Source organism: Eptesicus fuscus, chromosome 13 (assembly GCF_027574615.1).
Source record: "Eptesicus fuscus isolate TK198812 chromosome 13, DD_ASM_mEF_20220401, whole genome shotgun sequence".
Lineage (NCBI taxonomy): Eukaryota > Metazoa > Chordata > Mammalia > Chiroptera > Vespertilionidae > Eptesicus > Eptesicus fuscus.
The window spans coordinates 16,482,001-16,502,756 of NC_072485.1; the positions used below are offsets into that span (position 1 = coordinate 16,482,001).

Sequence of the window (20,756 nt, forward strand, 5' to 3'; positions counted from 1 at the left end):
AAGACATTCCCACATATACAAAAACTGAAAGAATTTATTGCTAGTATACATGCCTTACAAGAAATACTAAAGGAAGTTTTTCAGGCTGAACATAAATGTCACCAGGTAGTAATTTAAATCCACATTTTTTTAAAAAAGAGTACCAGTAAATGTAATTATGTAATTATAGAAGATAACATCAATATATATTTCTTCTCTTAACTGATTTATAATTAACTGTATAAAACAATATGTATATAAATATATTGCTAGGCCTTTATGACATAGAAATATATTTGTCAATAACAGCACAAAGGCGTTGGGTGGAAGAAAAACTGTATTAAGCTAAGGAAATGACACCAGATAGTAACACTGGGGTCACACAGACAAGAGAACGAGAAAAGATAAATAAGAGGTTACAATAACAAACACTGTAAATATATTTTCTCTTTTTACTTCCAGCTTCTTTAGAAGACATTGAGTTATATAAAATAGTAATTATAACAATATATTTTGGGGTTTGTAATATATACAGGTATAATATGTTTAACAGTAATACCACAAAGAGAAGGGTAGGGAATAGAGTTATATAGGAGTTATGCTTTAATATCTCACTTGAATTAAGTTAGTAGAAGCAGATTATGGTAAATTTATAGGTATATGGTATGCACTAAGGAAATAGCTTTTAAAAAGTGAAAAAATTATGAAAGGAATTAAAATGGTACATTAAAAATGTTTTCATTAATGCAAAAGAAAAATCTAAGGGTCAATAGAGGAACCAAAAAGATATGAGGCATGTAGAAAACAAAAAGTAAAATGGCAAATGTAAGTTCAATTACATTAATAATATTAAATGTGAATGGATCAAACAATCTAATCAAATGGCTGAGATTATCATACTAGCTTAAAAATGCAAGATCTAGCTATGTGCTATCTACAGGAGACACACTTTAGATTTAAAGATACAAATAGCTTGAAAGTAAAAGGATAGAATATATCATATATATGTATATATACATATACATATATATGTATATATATATATATCCAATAAGAAAGCTAAAGAGTGACTATGTCAATATCAGGGGGGGAGACTTTAAAATAAAAAATGTCATTAGGGATAGGGAGGGACATTTTATAGTGACCAAAAGGTCAATCTACCAAGAAGATATAAGAATTATGAGCCTGACAACAGAGCCCCAAAGCTGATAAAAATAAAGGGAGAAAACAACAATTTAATAATAATAATTGAAGGCTTCAATACCTCACATTCAATAATAGGTAGAACAACTAAACATTAATATCAATAAGGAAAAGACTTGGACAGCACTATAAACCAAGTAGACTAACATATATCTATAGAATAACACTTCACTCAACAATAACAGAATACATATTCTTCTCAAGTGTATGTGGAACATTGTCCAGGATAGATGATGTGTTAGGCCAGAGTACAAGTCTCAATACGTTTAAAACAATTGAAATCATACAAAATATGTTCTCTAATAACAAAGAAATAAAGTTAGAAATCAATACCAGAAAGAAAACTGGAAATTTTACAAAAATGTGAAAATTAAATAACAATACTCTTAAAACAACCAATGGGTCGAAGAAGAAATCACAAGGGAAATCAGAAAATACTTACAAATGAGTGAACATGTAAATACAACATACAAAAACTTATAGATGCAGAGAAGGCAGTGCTCAAAGTGAAATGCATAGATATAAAATGCCTACATTTAAAAAGAAAAATAATCTCAAATTAGTAACCTAACCTTCCATGTTAAGACACCAGAAGAGAAAAGAGCAAATTAAACCTAAAGCAAGCAGAAAGAAGGAAACAATAAAAATTGCAGTGGAAATAACTAAAATAAATAATAAAAAAGTAATTTGAGAAAATCAACAAGACAAAAATGTTGGCTCTTTAAGAAGACCAAGAAAATTGACAAACTTCTAAGTAAATTAACCTTTGAAACAGAGAAAAACGCCAATTACTAAAATCAGAAATGAAAGGGGGACATTCCAATCAATCCTATAAAGGAGTACTATAAACAATTGCATGCCAATGAATTAGATAACATGAAATGGACAAATTCCCAGAAAGATACAAAACGATGAAATTGAGTCAAGAAGAAATAGGAAGTCTGAATAGACCTATAACAAGTGAAGAGATTGAATTCATAATAAAATAAAAAAAACTACCCACAAAGAAAAGTCCAGGCCCAGATGGCTTCACTGGTGAATTCTACCTAAACATTTAAAGAAAAATTAATACCAATTTTTCACAAACTCCTCCAAAATACAGAAGAGGATGGAACACTTCCCAACTCATTGCATAAGGCCAGCATTACCCATCTGAAACCAAAGCCAGCCAAAGACATCACAAGAAAATAAAACTTCAGACCAAAATCTATCATGAATATGGATGCAAAAATTCTCCAAAAATACTATCAAACCAAATCCAGCAACATATATAAAGAATTACATATCATGTGCAAGTGGGATTTTCCCTAGGAATGCCAGGTAGGTTTAACATCTGAAAGTTAATATACCATAGCAATAGAATTTAAAAAGCATTTGACAAAATCTCACACTGTTGTGTTATTTAAAAAAACAACAACACTCAGCAAATTAGTAATAGGAAATGTTTTCAACCTGATAAAGGGAACTGATGCAAAGCTCACAACTGACATCATACTCACTGGTGAAAGTCTGGATGCTTTCCCCCTAAAGTCAAGAAAAAGACAAAATTTTCCACTCTCACCACTTCCATTCAACATTGTCCTGGAGATTGTGGCTAGGACAATTAAGCAACAATTAATGAACTAAAAGGCATCCAAACTGGAAAGAAAGTAAAACCATATTTATTTGCATGTCACATAAATTTTATATAAAAAAGCCTAAGTAATTCTTTTTTTAAAAAAAAAACCTATTAAAACTAATCATTGAATTCATCAAATTTGCAGAGTATGATTTCAATATGCAAAAATCAATTATATTTCTAGCCACCTCAATCAAGAATATAAAAATAAAATTGAAGAAACAATTTCACTTACAATTACATCAAAAAGAAAAGCACTTAGATATATATTTAGCAAAAGAAGTTGAAAACTTATAATCTGAAAATTACAAAATATGGTTTAAAGAAAATAAACAAGATCTTAATGGAAAATATATATCATGTTCATGGATTAGAAACCTTAATATTTTTAAGATGGTGATACTCCCCAAATTGTTTTACAGACTCAGCACAATCGCTATCAAAATACCACCTGACTTCTTTGTAAAAGCTGTCAAGCTGACCTTAAAAGTCATGTGGAAACTCATAGGACCCAGAATAGCCAAAATATCTTGAAAAAGAACAAAGTTGAAGGACTCAGACTTCCCAATTTCAAAACTTACTACAAAGCAATAAGTGATACTAACATAAGGCTAGACTTATAGATCAATGGAATAAAATTGACAGTCCAGAAATAAACTCATATCTATGGTCAGTTGATTTTATTTTAATTTGTATGTACATTAATATATTTTTTACTTATTTTAGAAAGAGGAGGGGAGAGGGAGAGAGATAAAAACTTCAATGATGAGAATCATCAATCAGCTCCCTCCTGCATGCCCCCTACTGGGGATCAAGCCTGCAACCTGGGCATGTGCCCTGACTGGAATCAAACCATGTCTTCTTGGTTCTTGGGTCCATGCTCAACCACTGAGCCACACTGGCCAGGCAATGGTCAGTTGATTTTTGACTAGGATGCTATGGCCATTCAATGGGGGAAAGAATGTGCTGGTGGGACCCAGGAATAAAAATGTCCACAGGAGAGTGGACATACAGGTCTTAAACTCCAAGAACTCAGGCTGGAGAGATAAGCTTGGATTCATCATATAATCAGGTAGTAATTGAGACCATCAATATTTTTCCATGTTCTTACAAATTCTTTGTTCCAAGTCCTGGTTCCTGAACTCTTGTCTGGGATGGGACATGGCAGCTTCTCACTCTTCTCCCTTCTCTTCTTTCGGACCACTCTCCCCTCTACCCTTTGCTGCTGTAGATTACAAAGGCCCCTTCCTCCAGGAAAGCCATATGATTCTTGGCTAGAAGTGGATTATTAGCTTCAAAGGAGATTCCAGTTTTCCATTTCACTAGAAAAAAGTCTCCTTGAAGAAACTTCCTGAAAATATATCTCTTAGATACTTTATGAAAAAAAATCCCTTTTTTGCAACCCTTCCTCACATTTTTTTAAAGCATCCATTAGCAGACACAGCTCCTCATTTGGTTCTTTAAAGGGGGCAGAATGGAGGCAGTGTTGCCATTGACATGTTACAAGCATCATCACAATCAAAATCCTAACAAATCTGAGTTCTGAGCATAAAATTAAACACACAGACTTTACCAAAATAGTCCCCAAGTCTTTCTGTTACAGAGGTGCAGAGCAGGATAATATGTCTCAAAATACCACATGAAACATCTATGGCACCGTGACATTGCTAGTGAAGTTTAAATCTCGGAAATGACTTATTTAACATCCATACACATTAATCAATATTAAATGATGAAATAATTCTAGGTCAATTCATTTTACTTGGTATTTAGGTAATTGGGTTGTTATTTCTTGTTTCACAGACAAGACCTCAGTGATGAGAAAGCATGCAATTGACTTCAACAGGTAGATAGTAAATTCATAATACAAATTCCGTTCTTTTTTAACATTTAAATTCAGCTAATATTTATTGATTACTTATTATGTGTTGGGAATTTAACACAGAATCCTAACACATAAGCAAGGCTGAGTATTTTCTCTTATTTTCCCATGTGCTTTCTAAACAATCTTGAGACACAGGTACTATGATCTCCATTTAACAGGTAAAAACATTGAATCAGAGAGATTAAGTGATTAGCTCAAGGGCACACAGCTAAATACAGTCTATCTGAGGCAATGTTTCATGTCTTCTGGATCCAAATTCAGAGGTCTTCCCCATTCACCACATATACTCATTCTTCATTCATTTAACCATTTATTTATTTACTGTCGATTAAAATACCAATACCCATGATCCTTACCTCATTATGTAATTTCCTTTTACCTTCAGTAAAATCTTCAACATACCAGTAGATCTTCTTAATCTTTTTTTTCTTTATTGATTACATATGTGTCCTTATCGCCCCATTTTCCCCCTCACCCCACTCCCCACTCATGCCCTCACCCCTCTATTGTCTGTGTCCGTTGGTTAGGCTTATATGCATGCATACAAGTCCTTTGTTTGATCTCTCCCCTTACCCCCACCCAGATCTTCTTAGTCTTAATCCCTTTCTTGCTAAATTCTCTGGACTACCTCCAACATTCTCCAGCCCTCCTTTCTCTACCTCTCTGCAGCCTTGCCTGCCATTGCAAACTGTTATCCTGATAAAGTGTGTTTAAAGATTAGGTAAAGATTAAACTCACTGATGATTTAGAATCCCAGGTTGAATCACAAGTTCACTTAACCTCATACTAACCAGTCAGAGTTCATGGTTGCTGGTGCCAAAATAAACCACATCTTATGGCTTGTGTGTCTACATATTGTGTGTGTGGTGATGGTAACATCTAAAATCTTAATGTATATATAAGGTGTCTCAAAAATGTATACACACACTTTGAGTAATTATAAAGGCAGTGTTTATTAAAATACATTTCATTTTCAAAGTTAGCAGCTATTAAAGTGTGTATACATTTGTGTGTGTGTGTGTGTGTGTGTGTGTGTGTGTGTGCGCGCGTGTGTAAATTGTCTCTCATCCTCATGACCACCATGATCCAGATAAGGAAGCCAGAGCTCTCACAGCTCTGAGAGTTTTCCCCTGATCACAGAGCCTGCAACAGAGTCATCTGAGTGTACATGTTGTATCCTTTGCTCTGTAACAGAAATCCTCAAGTGTGTGTCCACAAATCAAGGGCTATCTCATCACAACATTTCAGAAGTCCATAACAAAATAAGAACAACATCACAATATTATGCATGTTGGGGAGTGGGACCTGTGTCAGGATAAAGACACATTATTGGCAAGAACCATCTTTTATTCTGAGAGTATGACCTTTCTGACTTTTTGGTGTTGAAGTTTCTTTTCTTTGTGAAATGGTCATGAAAATAGGTGGTAATTTTTTTTTTTTTTTTGATGGTTTGGTGGTAATGTTCTTACTTGGTAAAATGAAAAGTAGGTGGCCCTATATTAGTTATATAGGCCCTGTCTACATAATGTCTACATAAAAGATTCAAATGAAATGTTATCAGATAATCTCAAAATGGTGATTTTTGTGTCAGGATGGTACTTTGAAATGGAGTATTTGAGAGTAATACTCTTTGGAAAGCAGTTATAGGATAAGAGGCAAGAGGGCAGAAAGGAATATATTGGTGGTAGAAGAGCTGGAGGAAAGAAATAGTAATTTCAAAATTTTGCCAAGGACTTTGCCTAGGTTTCTATAAATATGATAGAGAATTAAAATTTGCAACTGGACATTGCTTTGTTAACTTTTCTTCTGAAATTTTATTGACATATAATATTATTACCTTTGTTATCCTCTGAATATACAAGCCGTCCCCAAAAATATGTATACACACTTTAATAGCTGATAACTTTGAAAATGAAATGTATTTTAATAAACACTGCCTTTATAATTATTCAAAGTGTGTGTATACATTTTTGGGACACTCTATACATACATAAGATTTTAGATGTTACCACCACCCACCTCAGTGAACTAAGCAGACAGATAAAAATAGAAATTTTTCTTTTTCAGGTTTTTCTATTGAATTAATAGTCATCTTTTTTCTTGAAAATGTATTTCTGAATTATTTAAGCTTTATTTCTATTCTCAAGAAAGATCTTTGCTCTGTCCTTTCTTACTTTCCAGACTTCTCCATCCAATTTTAATATCATGCAAGCAGATCCCAACTTGTATTAGGTTTCCCTGCAAATATTCTTTAGTCAGTCACTTGTTCAGAACTGAGACAGATTTTACCATAAAGCAATATAAATGGTGATTAAGTTCTCAAAATCACTCATAAATTTCTGTCAAACATACACAAATGTCAGGAGCTATAATTATAACAGTTCAGCTTGGAATCCTAACAAAAGAGAATAAAGATATATGAAGGTCATTCCACCATTTTTCCTGAGCATAGGTCAACATTAGGCAAAGAATTCAAAATTACGTGATCTGTTACCCTTCCACTGTGATCCCCTCTGTAGCTACAGACATACCAAATGCCTAGTAGCAGCTTTGCTTTTTTTTTTTGCATGCCATACCCCAAATATTTTAAGCTTTAAAATGATCTTCCTTATTCCTACCAATCAAAGCTTCCACTTCCTCAATAGGACTGACTCAGGGAAGCGGGAGAGGGAAAACAACCTGGTGAACAAAGATTAACATGTGAACAACCTGTGCTCCATTTTGAATGAACTCCAGATTTCAGATTCTGGAACAAAGTGAGCAAAAGAAATCTAGGCCCTCAGGGAGCCAACGTGCCTGGACTGTTCCTTTTTTGTCTCCATTTTTTCCCTAACTTCACACCTGGCAGTCATTCCTTCTCATAGTGCGCAAGTGCCCATCCCTCTCATTGAGCTGGCATGTCGGAAGATGATGAAATGCAGTAAATGGTTTCTATTTTCATTTGTGCTGCAGTGAAGGTTCTAATGGTTCTCCTGGAAAGGGAGTTTGGGAAAGTTAGCTGTCACGCCCATCCTCAGAGCCCCATATCAACCTGGCTAGTTTCAGCTTGACTTGTTTCCCAATGCTTAACTTCTACTCAGTGTCCTAAGAGATCTGTCACTGGCCTGTGTGTTCTTAGCCACAGGAGAAGACATTTCAGGAGAAAGTGGGTATTATCTGTTGCCACAGGCAACTGCCCAATGGTTCAGACACCAGGAAAAATTGTCTAACCTTTTGGTGGGAAAGGACTTGGGTGTCCACCCCAGGAATGTCATCGCTGGGAGCTCTGAGCTGATGAAGAAGGGACTTCCTTACACTTTAATGAAGTCTTCCTGAAGAGATGAGAGTCTGCTCTGTTTACATACTGAACTCATACAATGATTCATACGATGATTCATGCAAGTCACAGTCTTTTTTACATGCTGAGTAATTTTAATCACAAAGAGATGCATTGACTGATCTTGAGAGTTATTGCTGAATGGTGGTTGCTGATCCAGAAAAAGATACCTAAGCTATTCGGTCAGTCATATAATCTTCCCAGAAAACAAAAGCAATGTAATTCAATTAAATTGATTTAAAGAGCAGAGCTAAGTTACTCCAGGTTTTCTTGTTTCTTATCTTTACCTATTGATCTTACACACATTTGTTCATTCATTGTGCATTATTTGTTCAGTCCCACCTCTGTGGGCAAATAACAAGAAGCCCATGAATAAAAGCCTCTATGAAGGACTTTCACCTGTTTGGTGAGCCAAGAAATTCATACATGGGATGGGGATGGAGGAGAGAGAGAGAGAGAGAGAGAGAGAGAGAGAGAGAGAGAGAGGGAGAGAGAGAGAGAATAATTAAAACAGTAAATAAAGCATGAAAATATATGTAGAGTTCCTTTCGAAAGGCAACATTTTTTAAATTATGTGAACATTTTGCTCTAATATATAGAATAACTACTTCTAAGCAATATATCAGCCCAGAAACTTTTTAGAGAAAGCTAGTGGTCCTAGAATCTCAAGAACCTGGGGGGTGGGCGGGGGGCGGGGAGAGACAGAGAGAGAAAGAGAGCATAAGACAGCCCTGGCTAAATATGCTTGACTGTACAATGTCACTACAATCAATAAAAACCTCTTTTATGAAATAATACTTCCTCCAGCTATGATGAACGAAAAAGGAAAATGGAAAAGGACTATCCAAAGAATACTGAAGAGGAATTTTCAGGAGTTAATGGACAAATAGATGCTGCTGTGGAATTAAATGGTGAGTATTTTCACCAAAAACTTTCTTGGTGAAATTGTAACAAGTAATCTGGGCTCTAACGTAACAGAAAAATGGGTTCCCAAATGGGAGTCCTTCATTCTTATCTTTGGTCCCAAGTCCCTTATAAATTTAGCAAACCAGACTAACCCCTAGGAAGAATAACTATAAAAGGTCTGCCATTGTGGTTCTCTTTTGAGAAAGGGAAGTTTTAAAAGTATAGCTTCAATCCATTAGTCAGCTACATTATAAAGTTTACCTGGTCAAAATTATCATTTTTATCTTTAAAATGCACATACTCTCAACTTTCCCAGTGTCTTTCCCCACTCCATCACTCAACTCCTGAAATTCAACACATAGTTTGGAAAGGTGACTTGAATTGAAGTGGGTTGAATAAATTTAATTGAATCTTTTGAACCAGTCAACACATTCTTTTTGAGAATATAGCACAGATCTGGACACTTCAGAAATGTAAAGACAGTTCCAGATATGGTCTCTGCTCTCACAGAATGGTTCATATATTTGGGAAACCCCTTCATCCAACAGAGATTAAGTTGCTAGAAAACAAGACTATTTATAATTTGGTGTTGAATCATGTGGTAGTCTTCACAATAATAGCGAGAGATGATCTGAGAAAGAAAAGATCAGAACCAGCATTCATAGTTGGAAATTTTATGGTGGGACTTCAGCTAGAGGTTTGACAAGGGAATGAAAAGGGAGAGGACTTCCTGGAGGGGAACAGCCTGAGCAGAAGCACCAAGCATCATTGAACTTGACACATCAGATGACCCCCAGGAGAAGGCTGGACCTGGCTGGAAGAGAGAAGATGAGAGGTGATTGAGAAGTTACAGGAGTCAGGTTCTAGAGCTCGATGAGAACTGTGCAGAGGGCTTGCTAACTGCCACCTGACAATTCCCAGCTCCCCTTTGGTGCCACCTCAAGAAAATGACAGTTACAAATGACTCCCGTTTATAAATTTGCAAGTCATTTTCAGTAACCACAATTTCAACTTTGTCTCTTTTAGGCTACATTTACTTCTTTTCAGGACCAAAAGCATACAAGTATGACACAGAAAAGGAAGATGTGGTTAGTGTGCTGAAAACTAGTTCCTGGATTGGTTGCTAAAGAGGAAGGTCTAGTCTTTCCTAAGGACTGAAGAAGACTGCCAACTGCTGGTAACTGGATTTAAGGACTAAAGCAGAAATTAGGGTAGGGATTCTTCCCATCGCCTTCAGTTCTAAGGGCAACTTAGAGTTCATTGAAGAGAATTATGCTTCTACATTTTTTCATAGCTGTGGATTCATAATTTTGATCCTAATGAGAAATTCCTATGTGGTCAACTTCACACAAAATCAGAATCAACACAGTGTACTCTTCAGTTAGACACTCTTTTCTTACCTAATATCCTGAAGTAAATTGATAACTTTGGATTTTATTTCCAAGAAGAGCCTACTTGTGGATTCCCTGACATATGTTATAATTTTTTTTGTAGGAAATGGCCATTACCATACAAATTATAATTATTCTTTACAAGTTGTGGCTTCTGTGGCCTTAACATTTGCTATGATGAATATGAATTTATCCTTCTGTACTTTAAACATATCACAAACAAAAGTGTGTAAGTTTTGTTTCTCATTTTTGTTTGTTTATGTGTACTCACTGGTCTTTGAAGTAGGTCATGGCAGGAAAATCTATTCAAGTGAATTTTCATACGAGGCCAGAGGTAGGCACTTTTGCAACAGGAAAACTTTTAACAAAAGCCAATTAAAATGTTTTATAAGAAAATTTTTTCATTTCTCTTTTCAGTTAATATTTACTAGCTTCTATCACATTTTACTTGGCAACAAATTCCTTGTACCTATAAAAAAACAACAACACTCAAACCTTGAGATAGTATTGTGAGTATACAGAGCCAGAATAAATAACAGTAATTCACTCTATTTCCTGCTTCCTGACAATAAAATGCCCTCAATGAGTGAGGCTCTTCTGAACACTTTTTTATTTAAGGGAGTTCATCTTTTGTTTCAGTTTTTGTTACTTCAAGCTAAACCTTTTTTTTTTTTTTCTATCTAGTCATTAATACAGATAAAACATAGCTGCCTGTCATTCTTATGCTTTTTTTTTTTTTTTACATCTAGAATGTAAGGATTCTAAAACACATTAGTGGTTCTGAAATTAGATGATAAAATACATTTAACATGCTTCATAGACTGCCTGGAATATCTGAAGTGTTCAACAGATGTTAGCTATTATTGTTACTGTCATTTATTAAATTTGTTTCATACGCTACACAGACAATAGTGTGGTAGGCCGAGGGACAGGGTTGAGGGGGTCAATGGGAGAGAAAAAGCGGGTATCTGTAATACTTTCCACAATAAAGATAAATTTTTAAAAATAAAATAAATAAAAATAAAAGCTCTGGGGCAGTTACTCAAGGGTACGCTAAGCTTTCCATTGGTTTCCTTTATTGAAAATGGCTATTTACGGCTCACATGTTGAATCTTTGACTATTGAAGAAAAGTCTACTGTGCTTGTTTTCCAGCGTCAACTGCCTTTATAGAGTTAGAAAAGTCACTTTTGCAAAAACCACCAGCTGAGGAGAACTTCTTAATATTAATAAACAAGGAGGCAAACCAGCCTAGCAGTTCCTCAGTTCCTGGAGTTACCATATACTAGTATGTATCAGCAATTCCACTCCTGTGTATATACCTATGAGCAACAAAAACATATGTCCATAAAAAATGTGTACACAAATGTTCATAGCAGCATTATCCATAATAACCAAAAAATGGAAACATGTCCATCAAATAATGAATGGATTTTTTAGTATGGTAAATTCATACAACTGAATTTTATTCAGCAATAAAAAAGGATTAACACATACTTCAACATGGATGAATCCTGAAGACATTACACTAAGTGAAAGAAGCCAGACATAAGAGGCCACATAGTGTATGATTCTATTCATATGAAATTTTCAGAAGAGAAAAATCCATAGAGACAGAAAGCTGACTAGTGCTTGTCAGGAGTTGGGGGAGAGGGAATGGGAGGTGACTACCCATGGCTATGGGATCTCTTTGTGAAGTGGTGAAAATGTTCTAGAAGTGATGGCAATGGTTGCACAGCTCTGTACACTTTAAACGGATGAATTGTATGGTATATGAATTACATCTCAATAAACCTGTTGTCTTCCTTGTGTTGCATGCTGACCCAGGAACATGCACATTTTAGACACCTCATTAAATAAATTAATGTTACGAGGGGAAAAAAAACACCAAAAACATGTGCTCTGAAATCTGACTGACGGGATTCAAACCCCAGATCTTCTATCTTTAGCTGTGTGATGTTGGTCAAGTTCCCAAAACTGTCTCAATTTCCCCCTTTGTAAAATTAGAATAGGAATAGTCCTTACCTCCTAGGGATAGTTAGAAGCTTAAACACAGGGATGGGCCAAAGTAGATTTACAGTTGTTCTAGTACAATCCTAATATATAAAAAGCCAGGAGCCATCATGACTGAAACAACCAGATGGACGACAGGCTGCATGGGGCGACAAGGCTGACAGGGAGGTTAGTGAGGGACGACCAAATGACTGAACAGCAGGCTGTGTGGGGCAAGCAGGCTGGCATGGGGGGTCAGTTGTGGGCGACCAGGCCGGCATAGGGGGCAGTTGGGAGAGACCAGGCCGGTAGGGGGGCAGTTGGGAGTGACCAGGCCAGCAGGGGGGGACAGTTGAGGGTGACCAGGCCAGCAGGGGGGGCAGTTGGGGGCAACCAGGCTGGTGGGGGGCAGCAGTTAGGGACAACCAGGCCGGCAGAAGGGGACAGTTGAGGGCGACCAGGCTGGTAGGAGGGGGCAGTAAGGGGCGACCAGGCCAGCAGGGGGGCAGTTAGGGGTGTCCAGGCCAGCAGAGGGGGGCAGTTGGGGGCGACCAGGCCAGAGGGGGGCAGTTGGGGGCAACCAGGCTGGCAGGGGGGAGGGGGGGCAGTTAGGGGCAGCCAGGCCAGCAGGGGGAGAAGTTAGGGGCAATCAGGCAGGCAGACAGGTGAGTAGTTAGGAGCCAGTGGTCCCAGATTGTGAGAGGGATGTCCGACTGCTGGTTTAGGCCCGATCTTCCTAAACCAGCAGTCGGACATCCCCTGAGGGGTCCCAGATTAGAGAGGGTACAGGCTGGGCTGAGGGGAACCCCCCCTCCGTGCACGAATTTCGTGCACTGGGCCTCTAATAATTAATAAATAGTTAAAAAATAAACTCTGTGTTTCACATACTCACAACTGTAAACCTACTTTTCTCCATCCTGTATACGAGCCAAAACATGAAAAGCTCTTAGATAGTCCCTAGTACCCTACAGGGGGCTCTATAATTGTTGTTGTTTTGTTTTATTTTTGTTTTGTTTTTTAAGTTTATTTTTATTATTGATATTATTACAGATGTCCCCTATTTCCTTCCTTCTTCTCCCCTCCACCAAGTCTCCACCCCACCCCCAGTCTTCACCATACTATTGTCTGTGTCCTTGAGTTATGCATATCAATTCTTTGGTTAACCTCTTTCCGTTCCCCATACCCTTCCCCTCTGAGATCTGTCAGTGTGTTCCATATATCCATGCCTCTGGGCCTGTTTTGTTCATCAGTTTATTTTGTTCATTAGTTTCCACATATAAATGAGATCATGTGATATATGTTCATAGCAGTGTGACTTACAATAGCTAAGTTCTGGAAACAGCCCAAGTGCCCATCAGTAGATGAGTGGATAATTGTTGTTTTTGAAGCAATTAGAATTAATTTTGTTTTGAGATATTTGGAGGATTTATATATATCCTTTCAGATAGCTGAAGGCATGATGAGCTGTAGCACCACCAGAACCAATAACCAGTGACCTAAATTTTTTTTTCCAAATTCCAAATTAAACCAATAATCAAATACTATACTCACTATAATTAACCCCCATTTCCCAAAAAATAATTCCTACGAATCATCATTTCTTAGTTGGTTCCCAGATATAATTGTACATATTTTGGACAGATAGAGTCTTCCTAATGCATAAGAAACAGTGATTGTGTTTGTGTCAAAACTCAATCAGAACATTTACATGCTCATTTGAAACAACAAATTTTGTACAGAAATAATTTACAACATAGCCGAAACCGGTTTGGCTCAGTGGATAGAGCGTCGGCCTGCGGACTCAAGGGTCCCAGGTTCGATTCCGGTCAAGGGCATGTACCTTGGTTGCGGGCACATCCCCAGTAGGGGGTGTGCAGGAGGCAGCTGATCGATGTTTCTCTCTCATCGATGTTTCTAACTCTCTATCCCTCTCTCTTCCTCTCTGTAAAAAATCAATAAAATATATTTAAAAAAAAAAAAAAGAAATAATTTACAACATAGATTCCCCACTTGGCCTCAGAGAAACCGAGTGCAAAAACATTTTGTTAAATAACGCTTTTGAGGACAGCGTGGTTGAACTGCTCCATTGGGGATCAGGGTTTGTGTTCTGATGACCTCCATATATTGTCCTGTTAACCTCAGTGATGACTATTTATGGGTGGCCCAGAAGCCCTTGGAAAGCACTAGAAAGGTTACTAAAGGACAGATGGATTCGCCTGGGTGGGGAGCTTCCCTAACAGCTCCACATTAAGTTTTCTGAGGCTGGAATACCAAACGAACTATGCAGTCTTTTATTTGCAATTCTGTGTGATATATTTTTCAGTTACCACACGCTCTTCAAGTGCTTTCATTTATATATTATCCATGTGTTTTCTCTTTATTCCTGTTTTTAGTCATTTCCTTCTATAGGGCAATGATACCGAAGATTCTTTGTGACTATTCATAGCTAAAATTACCCAATGAAGTGCCATTTGAGAAGAAATATGTAATGCTGGCTAGTGGGTTATCATTTTTTACTTTCATAATGAAGCATTGAAAAGTCTAGGCCAAAGATTTTCTGTATTTCTCCCATATAGGCCTCAGTAAGAGGAAGAAACCACATCTTCCAATCATCTTTCATCTCCCGAGTCTGTCTTTGGTCCCGTTGCCATCCCCAAGTGGCTTATCAACATGCCCTGATTAAAGTGCATCCTATTACACTCAAAATGCCACGATGCCTGATCCCTTCCTTGCTCCTTCCAACTAGACTCAAAACTTAAATAGAATTGGAAAACCTGTTGGTAAAAAAAAATTGAAGTAGGAACTTAGTGAATGACTTTGAGATCCAAAAGAGGACTCTTTTAATGCACATATGCTCTCTCATTTTAATCTCTTCTCCATTAATCTTAATCTAACATCCTTTCCTTTAATTCAATATATCATTTTAAATGGTTGGGGATGACATTAAGCTCTTGTTGCACAATGCAGAGTGTTGTTCTGAGAACAGGCATGATCAGAAGAGCAAAGGACTGGAGGAAGTCAAGGGGAAAATAGTTGCAAAAGACCAATTGAGAAATGTAACATTTAAGCCCATTTTAGATCATCTGCACTGGGGGGTAGGGGGAACACACCATGTCTGGATAAATAGCAATGTGTTTATTCTTGGGAAATAATGCAAGCTTTTGATGCTGGGTAGTAAATGTGTTTATAGCTGCCTCTAAAAAGGATGAGATATCGAAAGTCCTATTTGAGCACATTCCACGTGACTTGCAGACAGCCCAATGATTGTAGTGTCACTGCTAAATTTTAGATGTATATCCATAAAGAAACTGGCAATTTCTGAAAATTGACGTTATCAGCTGTTTCTTTTGAAAGACTTTATCTCTTCCCTAAAATAGTTTTATCTCCACAAATAATCAATTCAATCTTTTTTGAGGGATCTAGGTACCCTACCATATCCACCCTCAGTATTCATCTTTAATTTATTTAAAAAAAAATACTTATTAAGCATTTACTTTATGTTGGCACCAACCTAGGCTCAGCTGCTCTCTAGTGTAAACCTCAGGGAGCTTACATTTTAATGGAAGAGACATTCACTGTGAATAAATAGATCTAGGTACAGTGAAAGACATTGAAAATGCTTTGGAAAAATAAAGCAGGGAAGAGGATAAAGGACATCAGAGTGTGATTTTATAAAAGCACATTTTGGGAAAGAACAAACTGAGTCAGGGATACTTATATAGAGAGGTGAGTAAAGGGAAGGAAGGTGTCCTTAGGTTTCATGTTGAGAAAGCAGCAAGTGTGAGATCTCAGGTAGAAAGGCCACTAAGGCTGGAGGCAGTGAGGGAAAAGAAAAGTAGAAAGAGCTGAGGTAGAGAGGAAGCCAGCCAAACTATAGAGAGCCTGGTGGGCCACCTAAGGAGATCAGATTTCGTGCAAATGAGATAAGAAGGGTTTCTGAGCAGGTGGGTAACATGATCTCCCTTATGTTTCAAAGGGTCACCCTGACTGCTGGGTGGCATGCAGCTTGTAAAACCATCATGAGTGGATGCAGAGACCAGGCAGTGGCATTTTCCAGGGTAGAGATGATGATGACATTGACCAAGGAAGTATCAAGGAAGATGCTAAGAATGGTCAGATTGAGGAAAATTCTCCAGGTAAAGCCAATAGGATTTGCTCCTAAAATGCATGTGGAATTTAATAAAAACAGGGGAGCCAAGAATGACTCCAAGGTTTTTGGCCTAAACAAGTGATAGTATGGAGGTAAAATGAGGGGGACTAGAGGAAGAGCCCATGTATGAGAGCTGGGGAGATGTCCAATTAGGTAGGTAAATATAAAAGCTTGAGTTCAAGGAAGAATTTGCAGCTAGAGGTAGAAATTCTGGAGTCATAGTCCTTATATTATTATTTGCAACCTTTTGAGCACCCCCTCCCCACAAATAGACTACCATGGAAATTGGGGCAAAAATCAGTTATAAAAGAATAAGGAAACGGATAAAAATAATCTCAAATTTTTAATCACTATTCAGCATTCAATCTACTAATCCATGCTTCTTTTCCTCATCAAAAACATGGTTTAATTTTCTTTTCTTAAAAAATCTTTATTGTTGAAAGTATTATATATGTCCCCTTTTCCCCCCATTGACCCCTTCTAGCCTGCCCCCACCCCCCACCCCAGGCCTTCACCACCCTATTGTCTGTGTCCACGGGTTATGCATAAAAATGCATACAAGTTCTTTGGTTGATCTCTTCCCACCCACCCTCGCCTTTCCTCTGAGGAACTGGTTTCATTTTCAACGAGAGTTTTTGAGGTTTTGAAGGATTTTTTTCTCAGTTTTTCATTTCTTAGTACAAAAATTTTTTGTAATCACAAAGGAAAATACAAAATCTTAAGGATTGCTCTTCTAGAAGAAAGTTGTTGGTAGTCTAGGAATTTATTAAACAGGGTAAAAGAACTTTCAAGATTTTTTAATTTATTTTTTTATTGATTAAGGTATTACATATGTGTCCTTATCCTCCCATTGCCCCCCACCCCACACCCTAACTCAATGCCTCATAACTAGTTCTGGGAGTTCTTAGAGGGTCTCCCAGGTATGATCGTAAACTATTGCTCTCCTATTATTTCATCAGACAGCTTCTGGAGATATCCCCTATTGCTGTCAACACTGGTGGCTAATGTTAACTAAAAGTGAGGAGAGCAGATATCCTTGCCTTGTTCCCATTCTTAGAGGCAGGTATTCAGCCTTTCACCATTAAGAGTGAGGTTAACTCTACATTAATTGTAGAGGCTCTTTATCAAATTGAGGAATTTGTCTCCTATTATCACAAATGGGTGTTGAATTCTGTCAAATTATTGTCTGCATATCTGAAATAAAATGACTTAATAGGCTTTTAAAAATCCTTTTATTATTTTTATCATAACTTAAATAAAATAATCTTCAAATATTAAACTGACCTTGCACTCATTCCTGGAACAACCACTAAGTCATGACGTATTAACTCCTTTTTTTGTGTGGGAGGTTCATTTTGCTATTTTGCTTCAAATATTTGCATCTATGTACATAAGGGATATTAGGCTGAGATTTTATTTTCTTGTGTTTGTCTGGTTTTGATGTCAGGTTAATGCTGGTCTCATAAAATGAATTAAGAAGTATATCCTTCTCCTCTGTTACATGAACGAGTTTGTCAATGGTCGGTATTATTTTTCTTTAAATGTTTAATAGAATTTACCAGTGAAGCAACCTGGGCCTGGAGTTTTCTTTGTGGAAATTTGTTTTGTTTTGTTTTTTAATCCTCACCTGAGGATTTATTTATTGCTTTTTAGAGAGAGAGAGAGAGAGAGAGAGAGAGAGAGAGAGAGATGTTTCTTGTGAGAAACATCAGTTGGTTGCTTTCCATATGTGCTCTGACCAGGGACTGAACCTGAAATCTAGATTATGTGACTTGACAGGGTATCAAACCCACAACCTTTCTGTGTATGGGATGATGCTCCAACCAACTGAGCCATACCTGCCAGGACTGTGAAAGGTTTTAATTACAAATTCAATTACTTCACGTAGGGCTAATCATACTTTCTATTTTCCCTGTGTCTGTTTAGATAGTATATCAAAGATGCTGTCCATTTCCAACAAGTTGTTGAATCCATTGGCATAAAGTTTTAAAATAATATTTTCTTAGGATCCATTTAATATAATAATATTTTCTTAGGATCCATAAAGTTTTAAAATAATATTTTCTTAGGATCCATTTAAAATAATATTTTCTTAGGATCCATTTTATCTATAATAAATTTATAGATGCCCTCTTTCATTCCAGAAATTTCTGAGTTGTATTTTTTAATTTATTTTATCATTGAGAGTATTACAGATGTCCCCCATTTACCCCCTTTACCCCCCTCCATCCATCTCCCACCACCATTACCCCAGGCCTTCACCTGTTTATTATTTTTACTCCTTTTTTCTTAATCAGTTGCTATTTATTATTTCAAAAAAACTTTTATTTTGATTGATTTTTTTCTCAAATATATGTCCCTTTCCTATTTTATTGATTTTCACTCTTATATTGATTATTTTCATACTTCTATTTACTTTGGATTTAATTTGCTTTTTCATTTTAATCTCATATCTGAAACCCCTTTCCACACCTTCATATTGCTTATCTGATCCCTTCTCTCTTTTTCTCTTGGTCAATCTCTCTAGATATTTGTTTCCTTAGAAACAACAAGTTATTTGCTTCTTTGTATGTTTTTTTCTATTTGTTTGATTTCTGTTTGATCTCTATTCTCTTTCTCCTTCTTTGCTCTTTGGATTTTTTTTTTTTTTAGTCATTCTTATTTCCTAATATAAGTATGTAATATTATAAATTTCCCTGTTTTTATTCAGTCCCCAAGTTTTAAAGTGCAGTATTTTCACTATTGTCCAAATCAAAGTATTTTAAAATTCGTAACATTTTTTTCTTTGACCCATGAATAGTAAAGTGTTCAAATGTCTGGCAATATTTCAACGAATGTTTTTGTTATTGATTTCTAACTTAATTGCATTGTAGTCTAAGAATGCAGTTTTAATGATATGCATTTTTAAAAATTTGCTGAGACTTTTTAACTTGTCTTTTGACTTAATATGTGATCCTATTTTGGTAAATGCTCTCTTTGTAATTTAGGTTTTTAGTATGTGGACTTTCTTTTGGACATCTTGCTCTCCCCAGAAGTCTCACTACTTCCCTCTGAGCTCACCTGATCAGTTTCCCTGGCAAGGGGAAGGATGAAGGCCCACATCTGTTTGTGCCATCTTGCTGAGCTTAGGGACTGGGAAGGAATTGAAGCACCTCAGGGCAGGGTGTTTGGTGATGAAGTCTGCACTCTGCCACTATCATTTCTCATCCTTGCCAGGGGCTGGTCCTCTCAGGAGTACCTCAGAAATTCAACATCAGGCTCTGAGCATCCCCTGGGGCTGCTGCTAGTCTATAATTTTCTAGTTTCTAGTCTGGGGAGGAGTGAGAGAAAGGATCTTTCAGGAGCTGGTTAAGCTGACTCCCTATCCTATTATTGATTTCCCATCTTTGCTGGTATCCACATTGATTTAGCAAAAAGTATTTATTGAACAACTACTTGACCCTTGCCCTCAAGAGTTTACAACATATCTGAGAAAGACAAGAAATAAGCATTAAACATAAAGGTGATTAAATTATACAGTGTGTTAGAAGATGGTAAGTTCTAAGGGGGAAAATTATAGAGTAGTGAGGGCATTGAGAACTAGGGGTCAGGTACACATAGTTTATAATTTTAAGTATGGCAGGTCAGGGAGGGCCTCACTGAGAAGGTAACAAATTAACTAGTATATTCATTAGAAAACAAACCCATTTCTTACTATAAAATGTGTACTTGTATTATATTTAACACTGATAAATCAGAGAAAAGACTAAGCTTCTTTCATAAAACCAAAATTATTAAACCACTCTGATTTGCCAAAGAATTACTGTTATTATGTAAACTTAAATGATTATGATGCTCCTGAGTTAATGTTAAGTCTCTAAAAAGGATTTGAAAACAATAACATATTTGCCATATTAAAGCTTCACTTTTCTTGGTTTGAGTTAATTTGGGGAATATCAGAATTACATAAGTGGTTATTTACCTCTATAAAAATATCAGAACAGAGCTTCTTTAAGAGACATATAATCTAATTCTTCAATCCTCTCCAGTATTAATACCTTCCAGAAGTTAGAGAACGTTTCTCACTCTCACATTGAAAGCTAGAGCCTTTTTCAGTTACAGCCACTAACACAGAGAGACAGATAAGCAGAGAGAGCTTGTGGTTTCAGTCTCACTCTTCAGCCACGAGTCAAGAATAAATGCAGAAATACAAACATGAACTGTTCTAGATCTCAAAGAATTATTTTTCTTCCTATTGGGCACAAAAAGCCTGAATTGATTTAAGCCACAAATAGATGAACAGACATACAAACAAACCAAAAACACTAATCAACCAGAT

The 20,756-nt window shown here is 36.6% G+C and overlaps 1 protein-coding gene across 1 annotated transcript in view; it reads left to right on the top strand.

The window, feature by feature from the left end:
- The window catches only part of MMP20 (matrix metallopeptidase 20), a 37,116-nt gene extending 26,968 nt beyond the window's left edge, over nucleotides 1–10,148 (top strand). Inside the window, exons 9-10 of the mRNA XM_008149202.3 lie at nucleotides 8,809–8,912; nucleotides 9,934–10,148. Coding sequence (XP_008147424.1) covers nucleotides 8,809–8,912; nucleotides 9,934–10,034 — 205 coding nt within the window. The 3' untranslated portion in view covers nucleotides 10,035–10,148. The remainder of the gene's footprint in view (nucleotides 1–8,808; nucleotides 8,913–9,933) is intronic.
- Nucleotides 10,149–20,756: the final 10,608 nt, after the last annotated feature.